Source organism: Martes martes (genome assembly GCF_963455335.1).
Source record: "Martes martes genome assembly, chromosome: 15".
NCBI lineage: Eukaryota > Metazoa > Chordata > Mammalia > Carnivora > Mustelidae > Martes > Martes martes.
This window is the reverse complement of record NC_137903.1, coordinates 11,430,197-11,446,249: the sequence shown is the minus strand read 5'-3', so window position 1 is coordinate 11,446,249 and position 16,053 is coordinate 11,430,197. Positions and strand designations below refer to the sequence as shown.

The 16,053-nt window shown below is 42.7% G+C and overlaps 1 protein-coding gene across 3 annotated transcripts in view; it reads left to right on the top strand.

The window, feature by feature from the left end:
* MARK1 (microtubule affinity regulating kinase 1) overlaps positions 1-16,053 on the top strand; it is a gene marked incomplete at its 5' end in the record, with an annotated part of 116,616 nt that overhangs the window by 84,615 nt on the left and 15,948 nt on the right. For all 3 annotated transcript variants that reach the window (XM_080824421.1, XM_080824420.1, XM_080824419.1), the window contains 4 exons: positions 5,776-5,875; positions 6,932-7,044; positions 9,794-9,947; positions 10,248-10,441. In XM_080824421.1, coding sequence (XP_080680547.1) covers positions 5,776-5,875; positions 6,932-7,044; positions 9,794-9,947; positions 10,248-10,441 — 561 coding nt within the window. The remainder of the gene's footprint in view (positions 1-5,775; positions 5,876-6,931; positions 7,045-9,793; positions 9,948-10,247; positions 10,442-16,053) is intronic.

The window sequence follows — 16,053 nt, the reverse complement described above, 5'->3', positions numbered from 1 at the left end:
TTGTCTAAGGGTTTGGTCCGCATACGTATTTTTCCTTGACGTGGACAGATACATAATGGTTGTGAAATGAACACCAAATAACCAGTTTAATTGCAAAACGTCAGAAAATTTGGATTATCTTCATTTTGCTTTTAATTGCTTATCGTCCAGCTATCAAATCTCTTATTGCTCTTATATTTCTTAAATTATGGACCCCCTATTTCTTCTATCAGGCATCTGAGGTAAAATCCTAAGAACCTTCTTGGATTCCAGCCTTTCTTGCCCTCATTCCCAGAACAGATTCTGTCCTCGGGTGCTTCAGATTATACCTCTAGGTTTTCCGTCTTCCGTTTCCTCATGCCCAGTGCAGCCCATGGTTGTCTGTCTCCCGGACGTTCTAGGGGCTTCCTTAGCCATCTTCATTGCCAAGTCCCTCCCAATATTTCACTGTACTCAGGGCTCCCGTAGCAGCCTTATTTTAAAATGCTGCCCAGTTCAAAAGCAACAGCAAGCATGTGTGCTGGGAAAGATAGCACAAGGGACAGTCTTTATCCTCAAGGACTCCGACTGTAGTGGGGGAGATACACATGTGCCGTCTCACTGTCTCCTTCAGAACAGCTCCCTCTTCTGTACCGTCCCACCTCCGCTGTGTGGGCACCTTTATCTCTCAGCCTTTGTACATAAATCTTCCATTTTAGACAAAGGCACCCTTCAACCCCCAGTCCTCGTCTAGTATCCCTTCTTGTTCCTCCCTTACTGGCCTTTTTTTTTTTTTTTTTAGATTTTTAAATTTATTTATCTGAGAAACAGAGAGTACAAGCAAGGGGAGGGGCAGAGGGCGAAGCAGGCTCCCCGCCAAGCAGGGCACCCAATGCGGGGTTCAATCCCAGGACCCCAAAGTCCCGACCTGAGCCAAAGGCAGGCGCCTAACCGACTAAGCCACCCCGGCGCCCCACGGGCCTGGCTGTTAAAGCAGCGTCTCCGCTCCGAGGCCGCAGTTCCTGGCCCGTGCGTCGTCTCCCCGCGCAGCCTTCTGGCTCGCAGCCCTGCCGCTCCACGGGAACCGCCCCCAGTGAAGCCTCCTCCGTGGTCACCCTGTTTGACAGGACACCACTATGTCCTCTCTCCAAAACTCTCACCTTGCCTCCCGGGTCACACTGCAGATTTTCCACCTCCGTTTACTGTGTGGGTTACTTTTCTTTTTAACCCTTATGCCAGCGTCCCACAGGGCTCTGCCATGGCCCCTCTTCTCCTCATTCCCAGTCTGGTCAGGATTTCTGGAAAATACCACCCGCTCCTCAGCTTCTGTCCTCATGTGTTGGCGGTTCCTGAATCTCCATCCCCAGCCGGCTTTCCCGGGAGCGTACAGAACGTGTCTATGCGGGTGACCCGTAGCACCTCACACTCGGCTGCCCCGAACCCCAGCCCCAGAAGTCCCCATCCAGCCCCCTCCCTTTCCGGGTTGGCTTTCTCAGCAAACGGTGGCAACCCCCACTCAGCTGTGTACACTAGGAACCCCGGTCCCGTCTTCACTTTCTCTGCATCGTCTCACCTCTTCGTACCCCCTCGTCCCCAGTCACGAAGTTTGGTTGGTTCTTACCAGCCAACTCTTGAAAATGTCTCTCTTCCCGTTGCCACTGCCTCGTTTCACTCAGACGAGCATCGTCTCACCTAGATTCTCGCTAAAGCCTCTTCGTTGATTTCTGGGCCTCCCGTCGCGAAGCCCTCCAGTGCCCGCTCTGCGCGCTGGCGGACCGACTTCCGAACCGTTCCCCCCAGAGATGCCCCTCGCGGGTCTGACAGAAGCCCTCCTGGTCCGGTGCCTGTACTTTTCTCCCCTCCGCTTGCCTCCGCGCCGGCTCACGGCCGCACTCGGCTCAGACGGAACCTGCCGGCCCCCCCCCCACCCCCGCCAGGCGCCCCCGCTGTTTGCCCTCGGCCCTCCTCACCCGCGGAGCCTGGGCCGCTCGCGCCCTCCCTGCCGTGCCGTGTTGCGTGATGAACTCAGACTCCCGGAATCGAACGTGCACTCACCGAGGCTGTGACTGTTTGTAGATCTCATCCATCGGTTATTATTTTCGGACTCTTAACGGTGTCATCTTAAACTCGAGAACGTCACTGGGGACTTGATCTGAGTTCGTTTGAAAAACCGGAAGGCTCTGTGCCCAGCCTCTGTTCGCTTTCCTCTTCGTCGGGCCGCGTTCATCGGGGTGTCGGAAATCACGCCGGGCGTGCCCGGTAGACAGTAGCGTGCTCGTGCCAGGACAGGTAGACTTCTTTGTACTGGGGGGCGGTGCGCACACGGGTGTGAGCCCATGGATGTGCGTGTGCGCAGGCACGTGTGTGGAGAGAGGCGGGGTTGGTTCTGTTCATTTTAAACACGTGGAAAGGCTTTCGTGTGTTTAAGCTTCGGCTGAGCTGCCGTGGCCGAGCGCCCCCTGATCGGAGGCGGAGGCCGGTGCGTCACTAAAGACTTAGTGACAGCATGATTATTTTTTTAAGATTATAATCGGTCTACTTTTATTTAAATGAGTTGGTTAAGGTACTTAAATTTCTGACGTCAATGTATACCGTATTTTTTATGCATTCATCTGCCAGTGGACACTTAGATTGCTTGTGTGTGTTAGGCATTGTAAGTGTTGCCGCAGTGAACATGGGAGTGCAGATATCTCTTCAAAATAGTGATTTTTGTCTCCTTTGGGTATATTCTTAGAAGTGGAAAAAAGAAAGAAATCTTGCCATTTGGGACAACATGGATGGACCTTGGAGACATTATGCTAAGTGAAATAAATCAGACAGAGAAAGACAAAAACTGTATGATCTTACTTACACATGGAAACTAAACAAACAAACAAATTTAGAAAAATGAGAACAGATTGGGGTTCGCCAGAGGTGGGGAATGGTGGGTGGGTGAAATAAGTAAAAGTGGTCTGAAGGTACAAATTTCCAGTTATAAGATGAGTCAGTTACAGGGATGTAATGTACAACGTGGTGACTCTGGTTCATTATACTGTATTTTATATTTGAAAGTTGATAAGAGAGTAGATCTTTTTGTTATTATTAACATATGATGTATTATTTGTTTCAGGGGTACAGGTCTGTGAATCATCAGTCTTACACAATACATAGCCCTCACCATAGCACATACCCTTCCTAATGTCCATCATCCAGCCACCCCATCCCTCCCATGCCCATCCCCTCCAGCAACCCTCAGTTTGTTTCCTGAGATTAAGAGTCTCTTATAGGGGCGCCTGGGTGGCTCAGTGGGTTAAGCCGCTGCCTTCAGCTCGTGTCGTGATCTCAGGGTCCTGGGATCGAGTCCCGCATCGGGCTCTCTGCTCAGCGGGGAGCCTGCTTCCCTCTCTCTCTCTCTCTGTCTGCCTCTCTGCCTAATTGTGATCTCTGTCAAATAAATAAAATCTTAAAAAAAAAAAAAAAAGAGTCTCTTATAGTTTGTCTCCCTCTCTGGTTTCTCGTTTCGTCTTGTTTCATTTTTTCCTCTCTTCCTAGTTTCTCAAATTCCACGTAACAGTGAGATCATATGAAAACTGTCTTTCTCTGATTGACTTATTTAAGAGATTAGATCTTGAAAGTTCTCATCATGAGGAAAAAAATTGTAACTGAAGTGATGGATGTTAACTGTGGTGATCATTTCATAATGTTCGTATATATATGTTTATGTATCAAATTATTATGTCATATATCTTAGACCAATACAAAGTTTATGTCATTCAGATCTCAATAAAATAGGGGGGAAAGGAAGAAAGTTAGTGGTGATCTGTTAAGAGTTACATGTCTGTGTAATTTTAAGCATATATGAATTATGTACAAACTTGCATTGAAATGTGTATCATGGAACCCAAACCTTTGGAAAATTCCTCCCATCCAGAACAACAGCATTCTTACAGATTCCAGTTCTTAGAGGCCTGCCTGCTCTGGAGTTCTGTCTTCTAGTGAATGATTTTAGCTAAATATTATTAAATAAGGGGAAGGTATCTGGGCAAACAACCTCAGAAGGATCTCTATATGGAATTTTATTTTTCTGATTAGTAGAATATTGACAGGTAAAGTTTAGAGATGGAGAATATACTTTGCGGGACCTGAACAAAAAATATTAATGTATCAACGCCTAAAACATTCCTGAATGAAAACCTAGAATTCAATAATCATAAAATGTTAAAAATTTTTCTAAATTAATACAGAATCATTTCCCCAGAATTACTCCCCACTAGTTGCCCTTTTGTGTATGTAGTAAAAAAAACACATGAATGTATACTCTTTACACTTTTAAGAGTGCATTACAGTATTGTCACCTCTGTGTCCGTTGTTGCACAGCAGATCTCTGAATCTTGTTCCCCTCACATGAGTGAGACTCTGTACCATTGAGCAGCCAGCTCCCTGTTGCTCCCTCTCCCCACCCCTGGCAAACACCATTCTACTGCCCGTTTCTAGGAGTTTGGTTACTTTAGATACCCTCATATAATGATTATCTGTCTTTTTGTGGCCAGCTTATTTCACCGAGAAATAACCACAAGTTTCATCCACGATATAGCATGTGGATTGCATTCTTTTTAAGGCTGACTAACATTCCGTCGTGTGTGGCTACATTTTCTTTGTGCATTCATCCATCAGACATTTAGGTTGTCCCACATTGGCTGTTGCGCGTAATGGTGCAGTGAACACGGCTGTGCAAATACCCTTCAGGATCCTGTCTCGGTTCTTTTGGATATATACACAGAGACAGAATTACTCGCTCATGTCTATAGTTCTGTTCAATGTTTTGAGGAACCCCCATACTGTTTACAGGAGCAGTGACATCATTCGAGCCACCCCAGCAGTGCACAAGGGGTCCAGGTTCTCCACGTGCTCACCCATGCCGATTATTTTCATCTTTTTCGATAGTAGCCATCCTAACAGACAGGACATGTGATACCTCTTCGTGGTTTTTATTTCTCTGATTATTAGTGATGTTAGCATCTTTTCATGTGCTTTTTGGCCGTTGGTATGTATTCTTTTGGAGAAATATCTGTTTAAGTCCTTTGCCCTTTTTTTTAGTCAGGCAGTTTTTTTGTTCCTGAGTTGTAGGATTTTCTGTACATATATATTATTAACCCCTTATCAGATATATGGTTGTGAATATTTTCCCATTCCATCGGATGCCTCCATTAGGTTGCTTTTTAACTACCTGGGACTGACTCTCGTTTCACAACCTCACTTAAATGTGACTCTTGTAATTCACACCCGTCCTGGTCTTCATCCTGATTCCTGCTCATCCCCGACTCTAGGCTTCCATTTTGACCATCCTCCCCTTCCATCTTCTCTGAGCTGTCTTTACTGACTAACCCTGACTTCTTCCACGCCCCATGATCTCTGCTTTCCTAATGTCTTAACAAATGGTGATTTTAAAATACAGGTGTTTGTATATTTGGCAAAAGACCAGCAAAAAGGAACAGTCTCATCTAAATGTAATACTATGAAGGAGAGGTTGAAATCAATAGGTCCTTAGGTTAAATGAGAAGATACTCCTTTTCAAGGAACATGGGCAGCAAGTGATTTGAATGGATACATTTGGTGAATGTGCAGGATGATAGTTGTACTTGTTGTGAGATATCTAAGTGTGTCCCAAAGTCCTACACCTCTTGTTGGCCTGCTAATCAACTAGGGAAATAACTTTAGATAGAAGACATCATGGTTCTCATTGAGCAAAGCAATTAATTGCACATTTACTAAAATAGAGCTAAAGTCAATGGTGGAATGTTCTGATTGGCCAAACATAATGTAAAGTTTATTTCCTAGCAAATAATGAAAGATCGGTGGATGAATGTTGGTCACGAGGAAGAAGAGCTAAAGCCATATACTGAGCCTGAACCAGATTTCAATGACACGAAAAGAATAGGTAAGTATTTAAACACTGTGAGATGTGCTGGCCCTATGCTAGAAGAGACCAGTCGTCTACCAAAATAGTGTTTTTAAGATATAAATAGGAAACAATTTTTATTTGAAAAATACTTGCATTGTCATCTTTTCTTTCCATCAACATACACCGAACATTACAGATTTCAAGTTTGTCTGCTTTTATGTTATAATCCAATTCAGTTGTTGGCAACAGTGATATAAAAATTAAAATAATGTGGATGAACCTGGTCGTTTTCTTTCAGCCATTCCTAACAGGAGGAATGATGTTTAAGTATCAGCACTGATCAGACTGTTAAGTAGCCGCAAAACGTAGCATGTATCTTAGCCGAAAATGTGGAGGCACTGGAGCTGAAAGGATGAACACTTCGGCTCTCCCTCTCGATTTTCCAGTGTCTCGGCAGGGTGCTTCCTCCCACACGTAGCCGGGCGCTCTGCTTCCAGCCTGTTCTCTGCATTTCTGTCTCCATTACCAAAGCTGTCAGAGACTCACACCTGAGTCATCTCCGCTTTGCCCCTCTCTGACTTGAGAGCAGAGGACCCAGGGAAGGCTTGCGATTCTAGAGTGTTTGGAATCCAGTCAGAACAACTGTGGAATTCAAGCCTTCCAAAGAAGAGTCAACCTGCCTTCGTATCAGAAAGCAAAAATTGTTAAGAGATGAGAGAAACCACGCTATGCATGGCTGAGAGTGTGTTAAGAGATAGTGAGAAAGAGAAAAGGGATTTTGTGTCACAGGTGGTGTGTCTCTGGCTGGACAAAGGCAGTCAACTCAAGAATGCATTAGGTGCTGAGACACAGACCCGCCATGAGTATGGATCCCATGATACAGATAGTTCCTGCATGAAAAATTATCAGTATACAAGATCTAAATATGCAGTATCTGTATATTAATGATCCAGAAGTTTTTATAGTTACATTATTCTTTAACATTTCAGAATTTAGTTTTCATATTTTATGTTGGCAAGCTTGCTTATGTGTTAATTTGTTTACAAAAATAAACCCATTTTCAGAAAAATTGCTTTTTTTTTTTATTTCTAGACATCATGGTCACCATGGGTTTTGCTCGAGATGAGATAAATGACGCCTTAATAAATCAGAAATATGATGAAGTTATGGCTACTTATATTCTTCTAGGTAGAAAGCCACCTGAAGTAAGTTCTTTACCTTTTTAGATTAATGTTAATTATTTCTTGAGACAAGTGACAGCTAAGATAAAACACCTTTATTCTATGTGGTATCAGAAATAATATAAAGACCCAAACAGTCTTACTTTCAGAATTCAAACTCAAGATGCTAAGTTACGAACTGGTTTCATTTCCAAGTACCTGGGGAGATTCTGCTCTGAAAGAGCCGACCACGTGCTCTGCTTAGCTCTGAGAGGCTCACGCCATCCCATCTTTGAGAATGAGCTCCCCTGGAGTTGTGTCCCCAAACAGCAGGCCTGCCACAGCTAACGTGGTCATTCTGGGTGTGCAGAAAACAGTGACCGAAACAGAGGGAGGGATGGCATGGCGTTTAAGACAAAACAGACGTCTGAGATGATTTTAAAAAGATGGGACTAGGAAAAGGCCGTTTGGTGATATTTTGCCTTGTAGAACGTCAAGTGGCTTTGGTACTGGCAGTTGGGAATTCTCAAGGCCAGGAGACATCTCTAATAAGGAGATAGATTCAGGAAGTAACTGTGTGCAGATGGTGGTTGAACCATAAAAGCAAGTGATCCCTTGGGACAGCAAATATAAAGGTATAAACTGAGAGTCAAGAACAGAGCCGAGCGCGTGGACAGTCTGTTAACGATCAGACATCTGTGGGAGGCATTTTATAGAAATAGGCTGAAATTATTTTTAATTAGATAGTAACTGTTAGTGAGGCAGTACATTCAGCTGACATTTATTGGGTCTGTTCTGTCCTGGAAACCACGTTGTGTACTGTACCCAGGAAGATGAGAAAGTCCGTGCTCTCAGGGAGCCCTGGGTCTGGAGGGGAGATGCGCAGTCAGCGGTGTGGTACAGGTGCCACAGCCCTGGTCAAGGGCAGGTGTGGGGCCTCTGTGACGTAGAGGACAGGCACCCACAGCAGCGAGATTTAACAGGACGTGTAACCTTTGGAAGTGAGAGTGTGAGAGACCCTCAGGTTTCCAGCATAGGTGACGGGTTTTGTAAGCTGTATTTGCCCGGATATGAAAAGAATGGATTTCCAAGAGAAGATGGGAAGTTCATTCTGTTTGGGATGGTTGAACTTGAGATTTCCTGTTGGGTGGAGCTGTTCAGGAGACGTTTGGATACATTGGATACACAGCTTGGAGGGAGTGACCCGAGCAGCATTAATAGGTTTGGGAGCTGTGGTCAGAGGAGCACACCATTCGCGCCAGCAGCTGCTCTGAGGACTCTACTCGAGTTAATGCCTGTCACCCTCTTGGGCCCTACCTGGTGGGCACTGTTGTTCCAGAGGAGGAGGGGGGCTCAGTGGAGGTCCTAATGGTTGGAGAAGTGGTATCAAAGAAGCCAAATCAAGAGAATTTTAAGAAGTGGGAAATAGTACAAATCGTTATTTCTAAAGTCTTTGACCTGTTTCTACTTAGCCTTTAGATTTCACTCCTGAGATCTTTAATTTTCCTATTAATTTAAATATAAAAGAAGCCATAGCATTACAAGTATACAACCCACCCAGGTATGAATTAAAATGAACTTTCAAGTGTATGAGTATAAACTTATGAGGCTACTCTAAGTAGTAAGAGCCTGAACTTCGGAGCTGGGTTCCCTGGGCCTGAATCCCCCCACCCCCACCCAGCACAGCTGCTGACTGACTGCTCAGCTTGGGCACTGTCCTTAATTTCTCTGTGCTTCAGATCCCTGGTCCCTGAAATGAGGATAGTGAATAGTACTTAGCTCTGCGGGTCATTGAGAGGGTTAAATGAATTAATATTTCCACTGTGCTTAGAACAAACAGTTCCTGGCACATTACTGTGTGCTCTGTGTTATCTATTACCAATTTCATCATCAATATTACTTTGCTATTTACCATGAGTATCTTTACATATGAATTTAGATTTTTCCATTGGGATGCCAGTGATTCCATGAGAAGTTGCCAGCAACAAACATCTTTAGTGTTTTGAGGAGAGGGATAGTGTGTCAAAGCCCGATTTACTGTGCTTATCTGAATAGATGCTGTTTTTAATCAGAGTCAACAAACCAAGTTTTGCTCCATAAATATGGTAGAAAACATGTGTGTGTGGAGTTAAAATTTTAGATTTTATCCTAAGTTTGAATCCCAGTTATGCCTGAGTTGGAATCCCAAATATGTCCCTTGATTCTCTGAACTGCAGTTTTTCCATCTGTGAAGTTGAGGTTAATAGACACCGGCATCATTGCCCTGACATACTTAGCAGGGTGCCTGTTACATAATAGCCATTCAGTAATTGGTAGTTGTATTTGGTGTTTTGACTAAACTAAGGATCCAAAGCCATTTGTGTGAGATCACAGAAGCGCCCACACACTCATGGACGCAGATAGCCAGTTCACTCCCCTACCGGTCACCAGCTTGCAGTTTTGTATCCAAACTTTTTTTTTTTTCCAGTTCTGATTATTCTTTGTATGGCTTGGAATAGATTCAGACATCAAGCAAGAGTGCATATTGTTTGCATAAACATTTTTATTTTAAAATTTTTGTGCAGGGAGCACCTGGGTGGCTCAGTCAGTTAAGCATCTGCCTTCAGCTCAGCTCCTGACCCCAGGGTCCTGGGATCGAGTCCCGTGTAGGGCTCCCTGCTCGGCAGGGAGACTGCTTCTCCCTCTGCCTCTCCCACTCCCCACTCCTGCTTGTGCTCTGTCTCACTCACCATCTCTCTCTCTCTCTCTCTCAAATAAATAAATTAAATCTTTATGCGCTGTCTTCTTCTTATAGTTTGAAGGTGGTGAATCACTGTCCAGCGGAAGCTTGTGTCCGAGGTCACGGCCCAGCAGTGACCTGAACAACAGCAGCCTTCAGTCCCCGGCTCACCTGAAGGTCCAGCGGAGCATCTCCGCAAACCAGAAGCAGCGGCGTTTCAGCGATCATGGTGGGGGAAAGTCCAATAAGCGAGAAGACAGACCAGTCCTCCCCAAACTTGTGCTCACTGAGCACTGTGCAGTCACGTCTTTATGTGCTTGTGTCATCCATTATCACAGATCTTTATTACTGCACCATTAATACGATCCCCTTTTCAGGGACTGACCTAATTTTTGTAATCAAACAGTTTAACGTTAGTTCCAAGTATAAAATATGCAAATAAAGGTATTTTTAATTTAGAGTTTTTGTTCATGAGGAGAAACTGTGTCAGTTGATTTTCAGCTAATTGTGCTCTTTAATTCTGTTGTAGCTGGTCCGTCCATTCCCCCTGCCGTATCATATACCAAAAGGCCTCAGGCTAACAGCGTGGAGAGTGAGCAGAAAGAGGAGTGGGATAAAGACCTAGCTCGGAAACTTGGCAGTACCACGGTTGGATCAAAAAGCGAGATGACTGCGAGCCCTCTTGTGGGGCCGGAAAGGAAAAAATCTTCAACTATTCCAAGTGTGAGTAATTATCCTGGCATCTCGCAGTTTGCTGGAGTTATTTGTTGTCAGATTTTTTTTTTGTACAATCTTTGAAAAACCTTATCTTTTTCTAAAAACATGTTTCAAAATTTTAAAGTGAGTCATACATTTAAATAACATGCAAAGGAGGCCAAGCTTCTCATGATTGCATTTTAAGAACAAAAGTATAAAATATGAATTCTTAAAATAACACTTACCTCAAAGTAAGATTTAAAAACCTCACTATAAAATGGTACATTAAACTTTCCTGCCTCATTTTTCCTGTTTGTAACATTTACTTAAAACTATATTGGTGCACTTAATTTTATATTTACAAATAAGCAGCTCAATGAAGGCAGACTCCATGAATGATTAATTTATAAAGTTCACTCCTAGTATTCACTTAAAACAGCAAATTTGTAGGGGCGCCCGGGTGGTTCAGTCGGTTGAGCATCTGACTCTGGATTTTGGCTCAGGTCATGATCTCGGAGTCCTGGGATCGAGCCCCACGTTGGGCTCCCTGCTGAGTGGGAGTCTGTTTACGCTCTCTCCCTGCCTCTGCCCCTTCTTCCACTTGTGTGCATACGCTCTTTCTTGAAAATAATAAATAAATCTTAAACACGAAGAACAAAAAATCGGTAAACTGTAGAAATTATACAGTGGGAGTTAGAAGATAGATTGTAGCCTTCTCTTGTAAGACAGCAGGAAGGAATAAAAGGAAATACAAAAGAAAAAACTAAGATATACTAAGGATAGAAGTAGAATTGGAAACATCTAGATAATAGGAGTTTAGGAGGGAAAGAGCACACAGTGAAAGGGAAGAAATATTTGAAGAAATAATAACAAGGAAAGATGAAGAAACTTAGAAAGATTCAGAGGGCTATGGGTAGCTCAGTCAGTTAAGCATCAAGTCTTGGTTTCGGCTCAGGTCATTATCATAGGGTCATGAACTTGAGCCCCGCATCAGGCTCTGTGAGAGAGATTTTCTCTCTCTCTCTCTCTGTCTCTCTCTCTGCCCCAACACCCCCACACTTGCTCACTCACTCTTGCAAATAAATAAATAAGACTCAGAAAGCCAGAAGGAAAACCTACTCCTGTACCCATTAAAGTGGAACATATACATACCGAAAAAAAAAGTGAAATCTTCTAGAAAGTTTCCAGGATGAGACAGCAAATGACCTTAACAGGAACAAAATTCAGACTGACCTAAAATTACTCAATAGTAACATGGATTCAGGGAGATACGTGGAACAGTATTTTTTAAGTATTAAAAGAAAATCACATTGAACCCAGAATTTCATATCTAGCGTAACTGTCATTTAAATGTGAAGGTATGATAAGCATACTCTTAGGCGTAAAATATGTCCAGTCTTGTTACATAGGGACCCATTTGTTAATACTGTATGGTTTGAGGAGCACTGCACTTTTACAGGAAGAGAAATGGATCTGGAGAGGTGCCACAAAATATATGGAGTTGAAAGTGATCAGATAACTTATTTAGGTATGTATGTGGTAGCATATGCAAAAAAAGAAAAGAATAATGAAAATTCAGAACCAGTGTTCTGGACACTATCCAGGAAGTAGGGGTGGGGTGGAGGTTAAAAGAAGAAGAGCATATGCCTTGTTCACAGAAGATGGGAAGAGTGGGATAAGTTTAAAAACTCACTAGTGCTAAGCAAACATGAGTTCAGGGACTTAAGGGCAAACAACATAAGAATAAAAATAAAATTTATAACTTTTAAACCAACAGAAGAAAAAAAACTGAGTGAGCCTATGGAAAGTAGGAAAAGAAAAGGAAAAAAAAACCCAGAAAGTCTAACACAACCTTAGTTACAACTGAGTTAAACTCCCAAGCACCCACTGTTTTATGTAGTTCATTGAAACCGTATCTTTTTTAAAAATACATGATTTGATTATCGCCTCCTAGACTTTGAAATGGGTGTGCATACCCATTTTCAGAACTGGTGAAGACAACCCCCTCTACCTGCCAACTTCGTAGAGTCTGAGACATCACTTAGAAAAGTAATTTTCCTAGGCAGGCCATCATTTTCCTTTATCTAAACATCAGCCAGAGGACAGTTTCTGGGGCATCATCACCCCACAATGCAGAAAGAAAGAATTTGGTCCCCTGTTTTGTGCCACTTGCTATAGCAGGCTGTCCTTCATCTCAGACTGGTCTTAGTTTCCCAGGGACGTACTCAGCTGCCTCTTTCCACCCCTGTTTTTATGTGCTGCTCTTATCTGAAGGTCCCCCCACATTATGAAAATGCCATTTTTGCAGATCGTTTCAAGCCCTGTCTCCTGGGTTGAGCCTTCTGTGACTGAAGTCTCCAGATCTCATCAGTCTTTCTGATTGTTGTAGCACATCACCTAGCCCTTCGCTGTACACGGTCTTGTATCATTCCCTGTTGCTTCCCCATGTAAACCTTATCTCCCCTTATTTATAATCTCCTGTTGTACGTTGACATGATAGCTTCCTCAGAAACATTAGTGCTGAGGCACTTAGTGGCTGTTCCAAGCGTATTTATGAATTTAAAGAAGCCATCAAAACTAAGACCTTGGTTTAAATTCCAGTTAATTATGCCACACGTAGTTATTATCATCTTTAAGAAATAAAAATATAAGCCAGGAGATTCTGGTAGAGAAATTTTGTTCTGAGCCACTTAGTACGAAATTTATCTTAATTTACTGCGTAATTTTGACAATAAGAGAAACCAAAATAATATATCTTGTTTAATTTTAACAGTTTAGAAGCATCTCAGGTAAAATTAATAGTTTACCCTTTCCCATCCCTTACCTTCTGTTCTCACCTTCCAGTATAACTAGTGTTAGCGTTTGAGATGAATTCCTTCATAGAATCTCCTTTTTAAAGAAAACATAAATGAATATATATGTACATACAGGATTTATTTTTTCGTAAAAATGAGATCATACTCTGTTACATTTTCATTTTTCTCACTAATAATGTTATCAGGTCCTTTTATATCAGAACACTTAGATCTCCTCTTAAGACCTGCACCTTATTTCCTCTGTGTTAATAGACATGCTATCATAATTTTTCAACTATTTGTGGAATATTCAGAGTTTTCAGTTTTTCAGAAAATTCGTTCTTGTACACTTAGGTTGTTATTGCATTTCTGTTATATACATTCTCAGAATCTGGTTTCTGGGTGACATGTTTACCTCAGGTGGCTCACCCCGCTCCTCAGTCCGTGTAGCCTGTGGTCCCCCGGAGTGTGTAAGCCTCCACCCTCTCTCCCATTCCCTCTCCAGAGCCCCGGCACTAACGTGTGCTAATGGACACTCCTGGCTCTGTGTGTATCCTTGGAATAGGCTCATTTAAATTTTTAATAAATACTGCCAGGGTAATTTTAATGGTTGGAATAATCAGAGAGTCATTATATCTCCACAAGCTTTATCAACAACTGGATATTATTGATCTTTAAAAGTCTTTGCCTGAGGGGCAAAAAACAAAAAAGTATACCCTTTTGTTTTTAATTTGCATTTCCCAGACTACGGGTGACATTGATGGCGTGGCCTGCAGAGTGTAAAATGTTTGTCATCTGACTCCTCACAGAAAAAGTTTGCTGACCCCAAAGTACAAAAGCCAAATACACAGCTTTAGTCTCTTTTCTTTGAGGTAATGTCTAAAAGAAAGGAACTTGAGCATTTATAATCCAGGCTCTGTTGTATTATAAAATATTAATTAAAAAAAAACAAACATTTTACCAGTGACTCTGTTATTTGTCTATAGATGGAGTATAGTAGAAAATATGTAATCCACTCAAATGGGATGACGTGGGTTTTCACTTTTTTTTTTCCCATGCAATACCTGGTGCTCATCACACATGCCCCCCCTTAGTCCCCATCACCTATCTAACCCATCCCCCTACCCACCTCCTGTCTGATGGCTTTTTACTTTCTGATGGAAAAGATCCATAGATAATTTAGTAGATGATATAGTTTAACAGTGCATTTAATGTTTATAAAATCAGGAGCCTTTTTCAATCAATGGTAAAAGCTCTTACTTCTAAGTATGATTCTGTTGACAGTATGACTTAACAGTAGTCTACCATATGACTTAAGGGGGATGATGACTGTGGGGGGGAGTTCTGAGGTAAGTAGTTAACTAGATGTAATCGTTGGTTGGTGAAATTTGTTGGTGATCATCTCTTCTATTGTTCTCACCCACAACATTACAGACTCTAAATGATGGGAGTGTTTCTATTTGTGCGAGACCTTAGGGGTTTTTCCACAGTAATATGCAGGAAGAACAAACTTAGTGTTTTTCCCTTCAAGAAATTCCCATCCAGGGGCGCCTGGGTAGCTCAGTGGGTTAAGCCTCTGCCTTCGGCTCAGGTCATGATCTCAGGGTCCTGGGATTGAGCCCCACATCAGACTCTCTGCTCAGCAGGGAGCCTGCTTCCCCTCCTCTCTCTGCCTGCCTCTCTCCCTACTTGTGATCTCTGTCTGTCAAATAAATAAACAAAATCTTTTTAAAAAAATAAATAAATAAATTCCCATCCAGAAATCTTGCATGTAGGAGTCGATGGTAAGCTCTTGGCTAACCTAGAAACTCGGAGGCCAGATGTTGAGTTTTGAAGTTGCAAATATGTTACGTTATCCTTTCATCAAAAAGACGATAAAACTTGTAAATTTGTTTTTCAATATTATTTATCACATATGTAAATAAGAAAAACTACAAAATTTTGCATCCTGTAAAAAATACTATCAATCCCCTTCTTTAAAAAAAAACAAAGGGAAGGAGATACTTCTTTCTGGGAGACTTCGGCTGAGAGTGCCATAATTATAGTATAAAACATTTTCTTTTTTTAATTTTATCTATTTATTTGAGAGAGAGAGAGAGAGATCACAAGTAGGCAGAGAGGCAGACAGAGAGGGGGAACAGGCTCCCCGCTAAGCAGAGAGCCCCATAAGAGGCCCGATCCCAGGACCCTGAGATCATGACCCGAGCCGAAGGCAGAGGCTTAACCCACTGAGCCACCCAGGCGCCCCTAAAACATTTTCCTAAAAATCATAGTATAATTATATAAAATCATGTTAGTATGAAATGGGCCCAGAGAAGTTGTCTACACAGGCCTGGTTTCTTGGGAAAATCAGAAAAATTTGTACATCCACTTGAGGACAGTTTCCAAGCCGAGAGTTCAGGGGTCTGCGAGGACGGTTTCAGATCTAGTCCCCAGATCCTAAACAGAGCCTCACTGAAGGCCAATTCTAAAAGTTAATTTTATAGGTGCACGTCTGTCACATGGGATCAGTGAAACTGTGCTCTGCAACTTTTACATGATCATATCCTCTGTTTCCCGGGCGCATGCTCCATCTGAGTGTCACCGGCAGCCAAGGGACAATGGAAGGGAGGTGGTGCGGGAGGACGGCGAACCCGGAAGGCACAGTCTTGAAAGAGAAACTGGTCACCCATCACACTTTGAGAAGCAAAGTGTTACTGCAAGTGACCAGAAGAAATTGACCAGGAATTTGTTCACGGTTAGGTTACTCATATGACAGTTTAGCCAAAACAATGAAATTATCAAAAGTAAAGTATAAGAACTTGCCACAAGCTAGTTTCATAATGGATCTCTCCAGAATAAACT